This window comes from Marmota flaviventris, chromosome 1, assembly GCF_047511675.1.
Source record: "Marmota flaviventris isolate mMarFla1 chromosome 1, mMarFla1.hap1, whole genome shotgun sequence".
Lineage (NCBI taxonomy): Eukaryota > Metazoa > Chordata > Mammalia > Rodentia > Sciuridae > Marmota > Marmota flaviventris.
In genome coordinates, this window is record NC_092498.1 from 15,085,752 (window position 1) to 15,099,158 (window position 13,407).

Genomic DNA, 13,407 nt, shown 5'->3' on the forward strand with positions numbered 1-13,407 from the left:
CAAGTGCCCAGAATCAATGGGAAATCTCCTGCATATTAATCCCTAAAACAGAACATGAGGGTGTCTGACTATAACAGCCTCAAAGCTGATGAGTCAGCTGCTATGGTAATTCTGGAATATTCTAATGCCAGAACTGACCCTGGTGAGGTTGGATTTACTCATTTATTTATTTATTATTTTATTGTAAAATATAAATAGCATAAAACCTACTATTTGGACCATTTTTAAGTGCACAGTTCTGTGGCATTAAGTCCATGCCTATTGAACCACCATTACTGCCAGGTCTTTTCATATTCCCCAAGGGAGACTGTCCCCATTAACTACTGACCTCCTTCCCCTCCCCCAGTCCCTGGAACCCACCTTTGTGCTTTCTGTCTCTGTGAGTTAGATTGCTCTATAAGTCCTGTGAGGTTTACCTAAAGGAAATTGGGGTTCTCCATTGTCTGCCTCTCTGCAGATAACTGCTTCTGCTAGAGAGAAGGAGGTCTGGTCAGGTTGTCATGCTTGATGGCAATGGCATAATGCCATTTGTTTTATTTTTAGGGTAGACTATAGAAGTTTGCGTACGAATCTAACATTTCTGGAAGAATGCCTCAACTTGTACTAGTGTCTTCTCAAGGGACTTGGACTCGGGCAAAGAAGGATTCCTTTGGATCCTTCTTTATTTTTTTTAAAGTATAAGCAAGTTATTTTGGTAATATAATCACTTCAAAAATTAAAAATAATTCTATGCTGGCTTTTACTTCAAATCTGCCCCCCTCACCCGCCCAGCCCTTTTTATTTTTTGAGAGAGGGTCTCTGTGAGTTACCAAGACTGGCCTAGAACTTGGAATCCTCCTGCCTCAGCCACCTGGGATTATAGGTGTGCACCACTCTGCCCTGAAGCTTACCTAAATACCTTAGAGGAAATATAATTATTACATTAGTTATGATAATACCCTGCTCCTGCTCATAAAAGAAACCAAGAGCAAATGTGAGGCTCCTCTCTCTGTTCTCCTCTGTTTTAAGTTTCCCTTTAAGACTGGAATAGTTAAGATGCCAGGAAGGAGACCCTATTCAGATCCTGACCTACTCATGCAGGAGCATGTGCCTGGGATGGTAGCAAACACCCACACTAAGACCAGGGCAGGGGTTTGTGAAGTTGTAACCTGTCCCAAAGGGGACAAAACAGGCCATCCCCTGGCACCTGTGCTTTTTCATCTTTACCAGAATCAGCTTTGACCACTGGAGGCTGGCTAGTAGGGCCCGCCCGTCCAGTGGCTGGGTCTCCTGCCTGGCTGGACTAGGCCTCAGGAGAGGCCTGCGGTCAGCTGAGTGGTACTGTGCCCAAGTGGATTCATTCAGATCACTAACCAAGAATTGTCACATTTTCTACACTGAGTTTCTTCTGTGGGTGAGTCAAGCTGTGACAGTGCTCAGGAGAAGTCACCATGCATTTCTGGGAGAAAGTAAAATAAACAAAATGCTCACGGTCCCTATATCCCCCTAAATGTCACACTGCCCCACCCCTTGTGTCTGCTGTCTGGTGGGGGTTGAAGGCTGGGGGAGTGAGCTGCCAAAGAGCTGGCCTGGACCAAGCCCAGCGCCTTGTCCCCTCTCCGCAACCCTCATGCTGTAGCTGCCTAGAGATGCTTCCATATCTATTTTCCTGGAGCCTCTTCAAGTTTTTGTGGGTGGGGCCAGCAGCACAGGTGTCATGGGAAAGAGAAGCCCAGAGCCAGTGTGGGGCTTTCCCAAGATCCCCCAGTGCACTTCTATAGGGGAACTTTAGTCAATGCACCCAGATTCTCTAGGTATCTCAAGATGGTCTCTGTGGTATGTTGATTCAATTGAGATCATGGGCAACCTGGTCCCCAGAGCAATGACTGTACCAAGTGACTCTTTATTAAGGGGTTGCCAAGAGAACTGACCATAGCATTTGTGTGTCCCCACACCTGTCCAGGTTGATTTTTCTATTTTAGAGGCCGTTCACTTTGTTCTTCAACATGCCACCTACATGAGGTCTCATGGGGTGAATTCCTGATTGAGTTTAGATCCAGGAAATAGTGTGTCTTTAATCAGTTTGTAACTTTCCTCCCACTGGGGAGCACAACTGTTCAACTCAGCTGGTTCCGCTCTCTGCCAGGAACCTCAGCCACCACGCAGAGGTCTGACCCCAGTTAGCAGCCATCTCTGAGCCCAGTAAGGGCCCTTTAAGCAGACTCATTCAGTTTTATCACTGACTGTTTTGTTTTGAACTTCATTTTAATGTGCATACCACTGCCCACAGTCCCCTTGGAAGAAAGCTGGATATAAATCATGAAGGAGGAGGGAGGAGGAGAGGGCGGGAGGCGAGGAGGGGAGGAAAGATTGGAAAGCAGTTTGTTTGAGGCTCCCAAGAAAATTAAGAAAGAGCCACGGAATCAGGTCTTGATGCTGGTGTTGGCAGAGCCCCTGACTCACTGGCCTCTCATACCAAGACACCTGGCATGCACACCACTGTAAGTTTTCGTATTTGCTTCTGAACTTGAACATCTTGCATAATATCTATAGTCACACTCTTTGTAATGCTTTTGGTTTGAAATATCACTTTGAGATACCCTCAAATCTTCCACATTTTCTCTTTAGAAATGGCAAAAGGTACCTCCATATGGTCTCTGTGGTATGTTGATTCATGGAAGTGCTGACTGGAATTCATGAGATACAATTAACTGCCTGTGCTTCTTCTGTTTCTATAACCTGAAACCTGGCCACAGTTTTGCTGCTGTTGAGAGCCTGTGGACCAAGGTTAAGTGCCCTATTCCAAGAGGAGCCCCATTTGGGGAAAATTGAAAGAAACAGATTTGATTCCTACTCCCAGGGCACTTACAGGTTGGTGTTGCTGACTGTACGTTAGTGACATGTTATGGGGTGGTAAAAGTGTGTCGGAGAATATAATATGAAGTACCATTACTGCTAAAAGTGCTGGCAGGGGAGGAGGGGCGACAGGTGAGTCAGATGTCCTTGGCTGGGAAGTCTTGTCTAGGAGTTTGGAGGATGTTACGGGTTGGAGCTGTTGGACACCAGGGAGGAGCATCCCCAGCCCTGGATGATGTTGTCTCCAAGGGCAGGGACTTTGATCTGCTTTGTATCCAGGCTGACTTCCCAGTGCTTGGCAAAGTAGATGCTTAATAAACAGTTGCTGAATGAATAAATGATTAGACAGGGGCAGTGGCGAACTCCATCAAAGGCAGGAGGCCAAAGAGATTGGCTTGAGTCGGGGAGGAAGACTACATTAAGGAAAGACTGGTGATGCTTCGAGAAGGTGGTTAACCTACAGCAGAATGGGCCAAACATCTGGGGCATTGTGCCTGGTGCCACGGGAGACAAAGGAACCCAGGACTCAGACTTTGTCATCAAGAGCATATGTGATAACACAGCTGGTCACAGGCTGGAACCAGTGAGGGTTCCAAACTGCGATGCTGAAGGGACCCAGAGTGCAGGGCAGGGTGGGGGTTGCACACATACCTGAATGCCGGCGGGTACATCCTCAGGGTCTCTGCGATCACCATGTCCATATAGGGCAGGCCTTCCTGGAGGCTGTGGTACTCAGGGGCCCTCTAATGCAGGGTAGAGACAAGGGAAGAAGGTCGTGTTAACTGGAGCCCCACGGCACTATGCCTTTTTCATGAACTTCAGAGTTCCGCTGCGACCTTAGCAAACACTCAAGTGAAAAACCCACAAGATGAGAAGTAGATGCCATCCAGGTGGCATCAGACCCGCGCTCCACATGTTCTGTTGCGCTGAACTTCACAGTGCTGGACATTATGAGCAGGTACAGTCTTGGACTTGGGTGAAAGTAACATAGATTTTGTTCCCAAATTACAGCAGCAAGTTGCGTTTATTAAGACCTGATGATGTGGCTGAGTTCTGCACATCAATTACCCCTTCAAACCTCCCAGCAGACCAATGAGGAAGCTGTTTTCCCATTTCTTAGATGAGAAAACTGAGGGTGAGAGAGGCTGTCACGTGGGTGGAAATCGGTACATCCCAAAGTTAGAAGACAAATAATGAAATAGTAAAGAAGAAAAAAATGTTTGCAACATTTATAAAATCTTAATAGTAACAAAAACCCAGAGAACTCTTATAAATCAGTAAGAAAAGAACTCACTAGGAAAGCTGTTGAAAGGATGCTCATAGCCAAACCGAAGAACTACAAGTGGTCGTGATGAGAAACCAAAGTAAATCAATGAGATCCCCATTTTCACACAGCAGATTAGGGCAAGTTGGGAACTACTCAGATTTGGGGGGGTTCAGGTATTGGGGGATCCTAGCATCACTCCCTGACTCTCACCCACAGTTGAAGGGGGGGGGGACATATTGCAGGTGGGTGGAGCAGGATGTGGGCACACCAGTGGGTGGGGTGGGTCAGGGTGGAGGCACCGGAAGTTTATTCACTGCTCAGTTTATTCACTGCTGGCCTGGTTTCTGCAAGGGAGGACTTCCCCCGGCACTCCCAGCCTCTCACCACACTCCCCAGGGCCAAGTGAGTCGGTTGGTAGGTCAATTAGCCAACACTAATCCAGGAAGGATCCCCACGGTGGAGGGGGGGCTTTCTTATGTCCCCGCCCCTCCCGGAGCACCATGAGATAGTCCTCCTGGACAAGTTCATTCTGCCACCACTGCTTCCATAGATAGGTTCGGGTGGCCTGGCTCCCCTTGCAGGGGGGAACCACTTAAAACCTGGGAGCCACCATGTTACTTGATCTCCCAGTGATTTCCCTGGGGGCAGTAGCAGTACTGTTGCCTGTGAACCTGCTAGAAATGCAGAGAAGGTAGAAGGGACAAAGGTGGCAGAAGGGGCAGGGCCAGGATGCACGGAGTCTTGAAGTCCATGGTAAAAGTTTTAGCTAATCTTTGATGGTATAGCTGTTCAGTATGGTGCATCTGTTCTTGATGCCCCTGAGTCAAGTTGCAGAATCCTTATAGTTTAATCCCAGGTCTGTATGTTTGTGAATTTGGAAGACAAGTGAGGAATTAGACTTTGTGATAAAAAATAACAATGATTGGTTTTCCCAGTGCACTCTCATCTCATTTCTGGGTACTGTTCGTTCCTTAGGATCTCGCACCTTCACACCACACTTCCCACTTCCATTGCAGGCCACCAGGGCTGCCAGATGAGCTCTGAGCAGTGGGAAGGGCCCTGTGCTTGGGGGCTGATGCTCTGTGGGCGCTGTCTTAGAGTCCTAATAACTTCATCTTTTCTTTTTGGTACCAGGAATTGAACCCAGGGGCGCCTAACCACTGAGCCACATCCCCAGCCCTTTTTATATTTTATTTAGTGAGACTGTCTCACTAAGTTGCTTAGGGCCTTGCTAAGTTGCTGAGGCTGGTTTTGAACTTACAATCCTCCTGCCTCAGCCTCCTGAGCCATTGGAATTATGGGCATGCGACACCACCACGACTGGCATAACTTTATCTTTGAGCCTGTGTTTTGGAAGAAAGGGAGAGGTTTATCTGCACCATTAGTGGCACTTCCTCCTGCTTTTTGAAGAGAGGCCCTCACGTTTCTACTTTGCTTTGGGCTCACAAATTACATAGTCAGCTTGCAGACTATGATTGGCCAAGGAGAAAGGAAAAAAGGAGCGTTGTGTAGCAGGCAGAAGTTGAACACGGGTTGAGCATGAGCTGTTGGTGGCCACCTTCTGCCTCGGGGATTAATGAACAGAAAACAACAGTTGGCCTGGGAAAGAAGACACAAATTAGACAAGTGGAGGGAGGCAGAGGCAAAGGACAGGGAGACTTTTTCCTGGTGTCTTCCCGAGCTCCGGTTCCCCTTGGCCATCTGCTTTTTGGCAAGTAGCCTGGGGGTAGCATCTCAGCGCTCTTCTAGCAAATTCTCACTTGTGGCCAAAGTTAGCATCTGAATTCTGTTATCTGCAAGCAAAGGAGTCTTAACAAATGCAAGAATGTGCAAGAAAGAAGAAAAGGAAGGAAGGAAGGAAGGAAGGAAGGAAGGAAGGGAGGGAGGGAGGGAGGGAGGGAGGGAGGAAGGAAGGAAGGAGTGATTAAAAAAAAAGAAAAGCAAAAAGAGAAAAGAAAACAAAAGAAACAACACCGAATCTAGAAGCCATGCTCCCAGCAGGTTCATAGTGTAAGTTCCCAGTGAAAAATATAAGCTGTCAGGGTTTGTCAAGGGAAGTTGTTAAGATAGGCTGATTATAAAACCAAAGTCTCCATCCACTCTTCCTTTGGATGGCTTTCTGTGTTTCTAGCTTCCTACTCAAGGTTCACACGTGACCATCACCTTGGCCTAGTGGGTCTGGGTGCGCCTGCGCATCAGAACCAGCTGGATGACTTTTAATCCACGTGGGCACTTGGCCCCACTCCTCAGGTATTAGATGCGTGGCCCGGGGTAGGGACTGGGCACCAGTTCTTTTAAAGCTTGTCTGCGACATGAGTGCCTCCACATGGGAGGAGTGGAAGGCAGGGGTGGAGGGAGGCCCCACTATGTTCTAGTGTAACCCAAACAAGGCAACAAAGGTCAAGTTCCCATCCCAGGTGCAGACCCTCCGTCCACCCATCCCTATTTGCTGGCCTGTAGTTCTTGCTTTGAACCTCAGTGATTCAGGGTCCTGAGCCAGTCCTGCCAGCAGAGGGCAGCAAGCGTATGGTAAATGAGGGTTCCCCATTCCTGAAAAGGACCTTAGAAATCATTGCATCCAAATTCTTCAGATAGAGATGAGAAAAAAAAGGAGATGCAGAGGAAAGCCTTGGAGCCCAAAATCTCACGGAGAGAAAAGTGCTCCTTTCATTTAGCTCTCCCTCAGCGAACACCTCATGCCAGTCAGGCGCTGGGGTTCTGGGATCTGGATATGACAAGGGCCCTGCCCCTTGGAGAAACACACTTCCAAGCACATCATGGTACTAGATGTGTAAAGTTTTCTAGAATGGGCTTTGGAGGAGTGGAAAGCTAGTTCTTGGGAGACCATTTATTTAGCCATTCAGGAATTTGTATGGAGTCAGCACATACTATGGAGCAGATACTGTGCTAGGCCCAGGAGGTGTGACTAACAACACTGGCTCTTTTACTCCCTTGAGACTCTCTCTCTCTCTCTCTCTATCAGGATACAATCCAGTGGATGAGGAGGATGGAAAACAGATGAAGAGCATGCACCCCAGACATTTGGGACCTAGGAGGCTGGAGTGGGGGGGCAGGGACCAAGGTCTACACTGAGACCTTTCTGATGAAAAGTGGGTGGGTTTGTTTTGATGTGTGTTCAAACAAACCAATGAAAAACAAATACCATGGATCAATCAGGGGACTTTGAAACCAGCTGGATATTTGATCCTTAAAAAAAAATTATGGCCCATTTTGTTTTTAGTGTAATGATGGCATTGGGGTCATGTTTTAGAAAAGACTTCTCATTTTAAAGACATATATGCTGAATATTGACAGATGGCTGGATATAAATGATGTCTGAATATTTTTAAAAGTTGGAAGTGGAGGAAGAAGAGTGTGGAAATCAATGAAGCTGGGTGGCTCCAGGTGGGTCCTATTGAGGTGGGTGACAGGTAGAGAGCCTTCTAATTTATAAATGCTAACACTCTGCATAATAAAAAGGTAAATAAAAAGTTTAAGTGACAATAGTGAATGGAACACCTATTCAGAAAACCCGAGGTGTGTGTACAGAATGTCAGGCTGGCCGAGTGAATCAGGGGCCATTGTGAGCTGGCCCTGGAGAGTGGTCGTTTGCCAGGCAGAGGGGCAGAAAGGCATCTCATGAGGGCAACTGCTTGGGCCAAGCCTGAAGATGCTGGAGGACACAGGTGTGGCCCTGGGTGGGAAGCACATGGTGGGTGGTGGCTGCCAAGAGAGGAAACGGGGATGGTAGCTGGTATGGATGCTGCATATTTTTCTTTGGCACCTAGAAACCCTGAAATAAAAAACTGGGGTGGGATCTAACTTGGGTGAAGAGGGAGAGGAAGGAAGTGCCTTTCCTTGGAAGAAAAGGCTGGCGGCTCACTCAGCCTGTCGAAAATGGAAGCAGCTTCCAGGCAGCCAGGCAAACAGGAGGACAGGAGCCCCAGGCTGAGCTCTGGGGCACAGTCTGTTAGGTGCCTTCGGCCTCCACATGCCCAGGCCCCCTGTCAGCAGAACCCAGCAGATGCATTACTAAGAGCTAGTCAGGGCTCAGGCAGGTCTGCAAGCCCTTGTGGGCCAGGAAAACTTGGTGGGCTGAGTAGGATATTCTCCAGTTCCAAGCCAGGCAGCATGCTAAACTTCAGCGCTTCCAAAAGATAAGGTTAAAAGTCATTCCCAGGGATCTCCCTGACTCCTGCCGCAAAGGCCAAACTACTCAGAATTTGGGAAGAATCTGCAGCCTCTCTCCCTCACCCTGGCTGTGTCTGGGGAAGCCACCTGATCTGGCCAGGGTAGGCAGGGTTCAGATCCCGGTGGATCACCTATCAGCTGGGACCTTGGGCCAGTCACCAGGGCAACATGGATAGGTCACCGTGGCTGCCGGTTGGGATCATGATGTTGTCCCTCCCATCTGGCAGTGTAGGGCAAATGAGATGACAAAGGCAAAAGTCCCTGGAAAGTTAACGGGCCTGACCAGCAGGGGATACTTCTGTTGGACATATTCAGTGGCAGGAGCTCATTTTCTCTGGAGGCCTCTGTCTTCGGTATTGAATCACTCTATAAAGATGTGTTAGGAAGAAAGCAATTTAAAGTCCTATTGAATTCATCTCAACTGGGACTTATTTTATCAAATAAATGTGCCCTTAGAAGGTTGAAAATTAAATATTGGGAAAAACAGAAAATAAAGAAGTGAGTGGCATCTTTGCCTTATGGTTTACATTCTCAAAACAGAAATCCTTTATTTTCAGGGACACTGATTTATATGTAATCTTCAGTGACACTAACTTCTAATTTTATTTCTAAGGTTCTTGGTCTCCTAGACTTGCTATCTCATAGCAGAAGATCTCTAAACCAACATTGAAATGCTGTAGATAGACCAGAGAACTTTGTGGAAAATCTATTGATAAATCTTTTTAAGCAGGAAATAACACTGTCCCCTCTCCTACCAGTCTTGCATTTCTATACTTAGGGTCTTTATTTTTCAGTGCCGGGGATTAAACCCAGATGTGCTCTACCACTGAGCTACATCCTCAGCCCTTTTTATTTTTTATTTTGAGACAGGGTCTTGAAATCACCAGGTTAGCCTTAAACTTGTGATACTCCTACTTTGGCTTCCCAAGTAATAGGGATTACAGGCTTGCACCATGCTACATTTAGATTTTTGTGTATTATTCTCTCTGAAAGACACACACACACACACACACACACACACACACACACACAGCTACACAGAGTCACTCATGTACTTATACATATACCACACACTGGATATGACCTGGAATATAAATGAGAAAAAGAAAAGAAAAATGTCACTGCTTCCATAAAGATTGTCTCCAGACCTAACAGAAAAATTCTTTCCTGTTTTGCTAAAGGAATCAGAAGCAGGGGTGGCTTCAGTACTGTCCTTGCTGAGCAGTAGCCATAGCAGCATCAAATGCATGTGTAAGGGCTCTGCCATACCTCACTGGCCTGGGTACCTTGCAGAGAGACCAAGCGGGGCCAGCCTTTGCTCTCTAAAAGCAGGGAATTAGAAACCCTTTAAGCATGGGGACAGCTAGGGGCCACACAGCTAAATGAAGAAGAAAGATTTCCATGCGCTTTGATTCCCTGAGGAACGTAACTATCATATGAAACCCATCCATGGAAAATGTGGTCACCTCACTTTGCCCTTTTAACCACAAGATGAGAAGCAAGACCCCTCCCTGGCAACCTGAGTTTTCCTGGCCACTGAGGGAGGTTGGTGGCCTCCTGAGTGATTCTCTGACTTGGGAGGCCAAGATCCTCGCAGCTCTGACAGTTTGTCTTTGAGATTCCATAGATCTGTCATTGGAGGTCATCGGGGTCCAGTGAGCTGTTTCAGGCGGGAAGTGAGAGGCCACTGAGAGTTTGGTTTTGGGGGGAAGGTGTGAAGAGTCTTCTGTCAACATCACTGGCAATGCTCAGAAAGGCGCATGGGCTAGCTTAAAGAATTTGGCAGATTTGGATGTAGAAATGTTCCTAAACCTTAGACAAGCACCTGGGATAGTGTATAGAGCATCTGTTTATATCTACTTTAAAAGAAAAGAGACAGAACCCATCTCATACAAACCCAGGGATCATCCCAGGTGCTCCTGGACATTAAGGGATTAGGTGTGGGGATGTGATAAATGGCCGTGGCCAACCTGCATCCTGCACACACATCCCAGGGGTGTCAGTTCTCTGCTCAGGGCCCTGGGTGGAGCGTTGTCCATCCTGCTGACCCACTTTAGGATTCCTGTCTTCAGAGGTCTGTGATGATTACAGCCTTGCTTTGTGCAGGACCGTGTTGCTCACCGGATGGTTCGTACGTCTATTCCACTTGGTCCTCACAACTGCACTGTGAGGTAGGTAAGGAGACTTGTCTATTTTATAAATGAAAAAAGTCAGAGATTCACACAGTGAATGGCTTAGCCAAGGCAGAGTGAAACTGAATCCAGGTGTTCAAGTTCCAAGCCTTTCCCACTCTGCCCTGCTCCTGGGCCTACCTTTCTTCCCTCCTCCCTCTCTATCTTCTTTCCTTTCCTTTTGTGCATTTTGTGGAAGAATAACATACGTGTAGAAAAACAGCACAAACAGGAGTGTAGAGTTTTCACAAGGTATAAACACACCTGTGTAGCACTGTCTGGACCAAGACAGAACATTCCAGAACATTGAGTCCCCCCAAGACTCCTTCACGAGTAAGCTGATTTCTAACACACAGAAGACTTTTGCATTTTCGCCTGAGCTTTCTATCAGTGGAATATCCAGCGGGCAGGCTTTTCCCATCTGCCTGTTTTCTTAGTGAGATTCTTCCATGTGGTAGGTAGCTGTGGTGGTGTGGAGCTATAGTTGTTGTGTGTTCATTCTTGTGTGGTGCTCTGCTGTGCGCTGCCACCATGTAACCGTGTATTCATCCTTTCAACTGTCAGTGGACATTTGAGATGCTCCCAGTTTGGGGACCATTTTGAATAAAGCAGATGTGAATATTCTTGAATACGGTTTTTGGTGAACATGTGCACAAGTTTCTTTTAGGTATATACCCAGGAGTGGAATTGCTGGGTCCTATGAGATGTGTATTTCCAGTTTGAGTAGCTATTTCGAGCAGTTTTACAAACTGGTTGTTCATGCTGTCTAAATTTTAAGGGTGACTTCTAAAACAGCTTGTTGACATCTAGTTCCTCTGTTTACTCTGTGGGTTCCTTCTCCTTTCCTCTCCCAGCCCCCTCCAGTGCTCTGAAGTCACCATTATCTCTATTCCAGGAAAGAGTTGAGAGAAAGAAATAGGGCACTATTTTGGGAGCTGAGTTATTTATTCCTATGGAGTGTGTGTGTGTGTGTGTGTTGGGGGGTAGGAACAAATAAGATACATCTAATTACCTAATTTGAAAGAATTGTCCCAATTATCAGATGCAAGCACTCATCAGCAAAAATGCATTCCAACACCAAGTAGATTTGAGTCTTTGAATTATCTGTTGTTTTGCAATATTTAGGATCATTCACAGTTGATTGTTTTTGATGCTTAGAGAAATAAGTTCCTAAGTAAATGACAGTTAAATCACCCCGGCTGCTTTCTCTGCTTTGGGGAGAAAGAGTGGACTGCACTTAATATGGAGAGAAAATGAGCTTCTTCCCTCACTGCACAGGAAGGCTTTGCTCCCCCCCTGGGCTGGGGGCAGGGAGGGGTAGATAGCTGTGACCCCAGAGCAAGAAAAACTGGCTGTGTGTTTAGGAGACCCTTTAATTGTTCATTCAGTGATATGTTGTTATGGTGGGGCCGCTGAGGCCTTCGATGAGGAGAGGTGACACATTGGAAATGCTACCTGTGCTCCGACAAGGTCCTGTTGGAGTGGTGAGGAGAGAGCAGGGAAGCGGGTCAGTGAGAGCAGGCCACCGCCACCGTCCAGCCTCCAGCTACCTGTTAGCCACACGTCCCAGCTGTCCCTGTCGTTGCTGGGCTCCGCGGTCAAACAGTCTGATTTAATTGGTCTGGATGGGGCTTAGGACTTGGTATCCCTGTCCAAGCTCCCCAGGGGACTACCACATGTGGCCTGGATACCACAATCGTTGCTATAAACGAAGACTCACCCGGGAGAGGGGTCAGCAAATGAAGGGAGATAAGAGCCATTTCCAGGCCGCCTTCCTGGCTGGCTGAAAGGAAGACGGAAACAGGGCCTGTCGAGGTGCAGGAGGAGCTTGGTGGTGGCAGGGTCATGCTGGAGGCTCTGGGTGGACAGCAGCTCATGCCAAAAGTGGAAAAGTGACAGTGTCCAGCTCAGCCACACAGAGGTGGATGAGTCCTTGGGGACGAGGCTGAGAAAGAAAAGCATGGAACTGAACCTTCAGTGCTGCCTAGGAAAACCTAATGGTTGGACAGTGGGGGACCTCGGAGGACGCTTCATATTGCCTCTTGGATGGGGCTGGGGGTTGGGGATGAGGAGAAGCCAGTGTGTTGTCCACTGGGGGAGGGGGAGGACAGAGTGGGTACCAGTGAGGTCAAGGGATGAGCAGGCAGAGAGGGGACTGAGCACCAGGGAGCAAGGTGACCATGATAGGCCACTCTCCCAGGTGCCCTGGAAGGACCAGGGAACCCCTGGGGAGACAAGGGCATCCTTGCATGTCTGTGGGGCAGTATGTAACAGGAAAGTCCACGCAGCTCCGAGAGGGCAACCAGGCCAATGGTGTAAGGCCCAGAGAAAGACCCTGACAACTCAGGCAAGGATTTTCCAGTGACCACAACTTAGCCACGGAAGAGGTGGGCCTCTGCTCACTGGGGATTTTCAAGACCAGTGACAGAGCACCTAAAAAGGTCACTGAAGGATCTTAATAGGCCCCTCATCAATAGTCACTTGACATGGGTGACCTCATGGTGCCTTCTATTTCTGGGTTGTTCTGAAACATCACAGCCATACCTCGTCCACCCAGGGACAGCCTTGTGACTTTAGCAGATCCTGGCCACTCTGTCAGGCTGAATAAAGGTCATGGGAAGGCAGAGAGTGGTCAAGTAGCTCTATCTACCCCCACCCTCCCAGGCACGTCCATCCCTCCTTCCTGCGTGAATCTCGTTGATAATTCAGCCTCAGAGTCACAGTGCCGGCCACTCACTGTTTGGGGAAACGGTAAACAAAGATAAGAGTGTTAAGCACTGGAATTTATTTTTTATCCACTTGGCCTAAAAGCAACTGCGTGTTAAATTTAGAAAGCTGGTTCCAGACCCCTCCTGCTTCCTGCCCCCTCTTCACCGCCCATGCTCAGAGCGTGCTCTCCGCTGACCGTGGAATATGAAATGTGTTTGTAAAGCCCAGGAGCTT

The 13,407-nt window shown here is 47.8% G+C and overlaps 1 protein-coding gene and 1 long non-coding RNA gene across 3 annotated transcripts in view; one reads left to right on the top strand and one right to left on the bottom strand.

Annotated features, from left to right (window-relative positions):
• Tbxas1 (thromboxane A synthase 1) overlaps positions 1–13,407 on the bottom strand; it is a 154,775-nt gene that overhangs the window by 7,283 nt on the left and 134,085 nt on the right. Inside the window, exon 10 of the mRNA XM_027952143.2 lies at positions 3,487–3,578. Coding sequence (XP_027807944.2) covers positions 3,487–3,578 — 92 coding nt within the window. The remainder of the gene's footprint in view (positions 1–3,486; positions 3,579–13,407) is intronic.
• LOC114105612 (uncharacterized) lies at positions 4,111–7,606 on the top strand. Of its 2 annotated transcripts, XR_003585050.2 has the most exons (3): positions 4,111–4,516; positions 6,234–6,352; positions 7,086–7,606. It is a non-coding gene; the product is annotated as an uncharacterized lncRNA (long non-coding RNA). The 2 variants fall into 2 exon arrangements; XR_003585049.2 differs by having other exon boundaries at positions 6,234–7,606.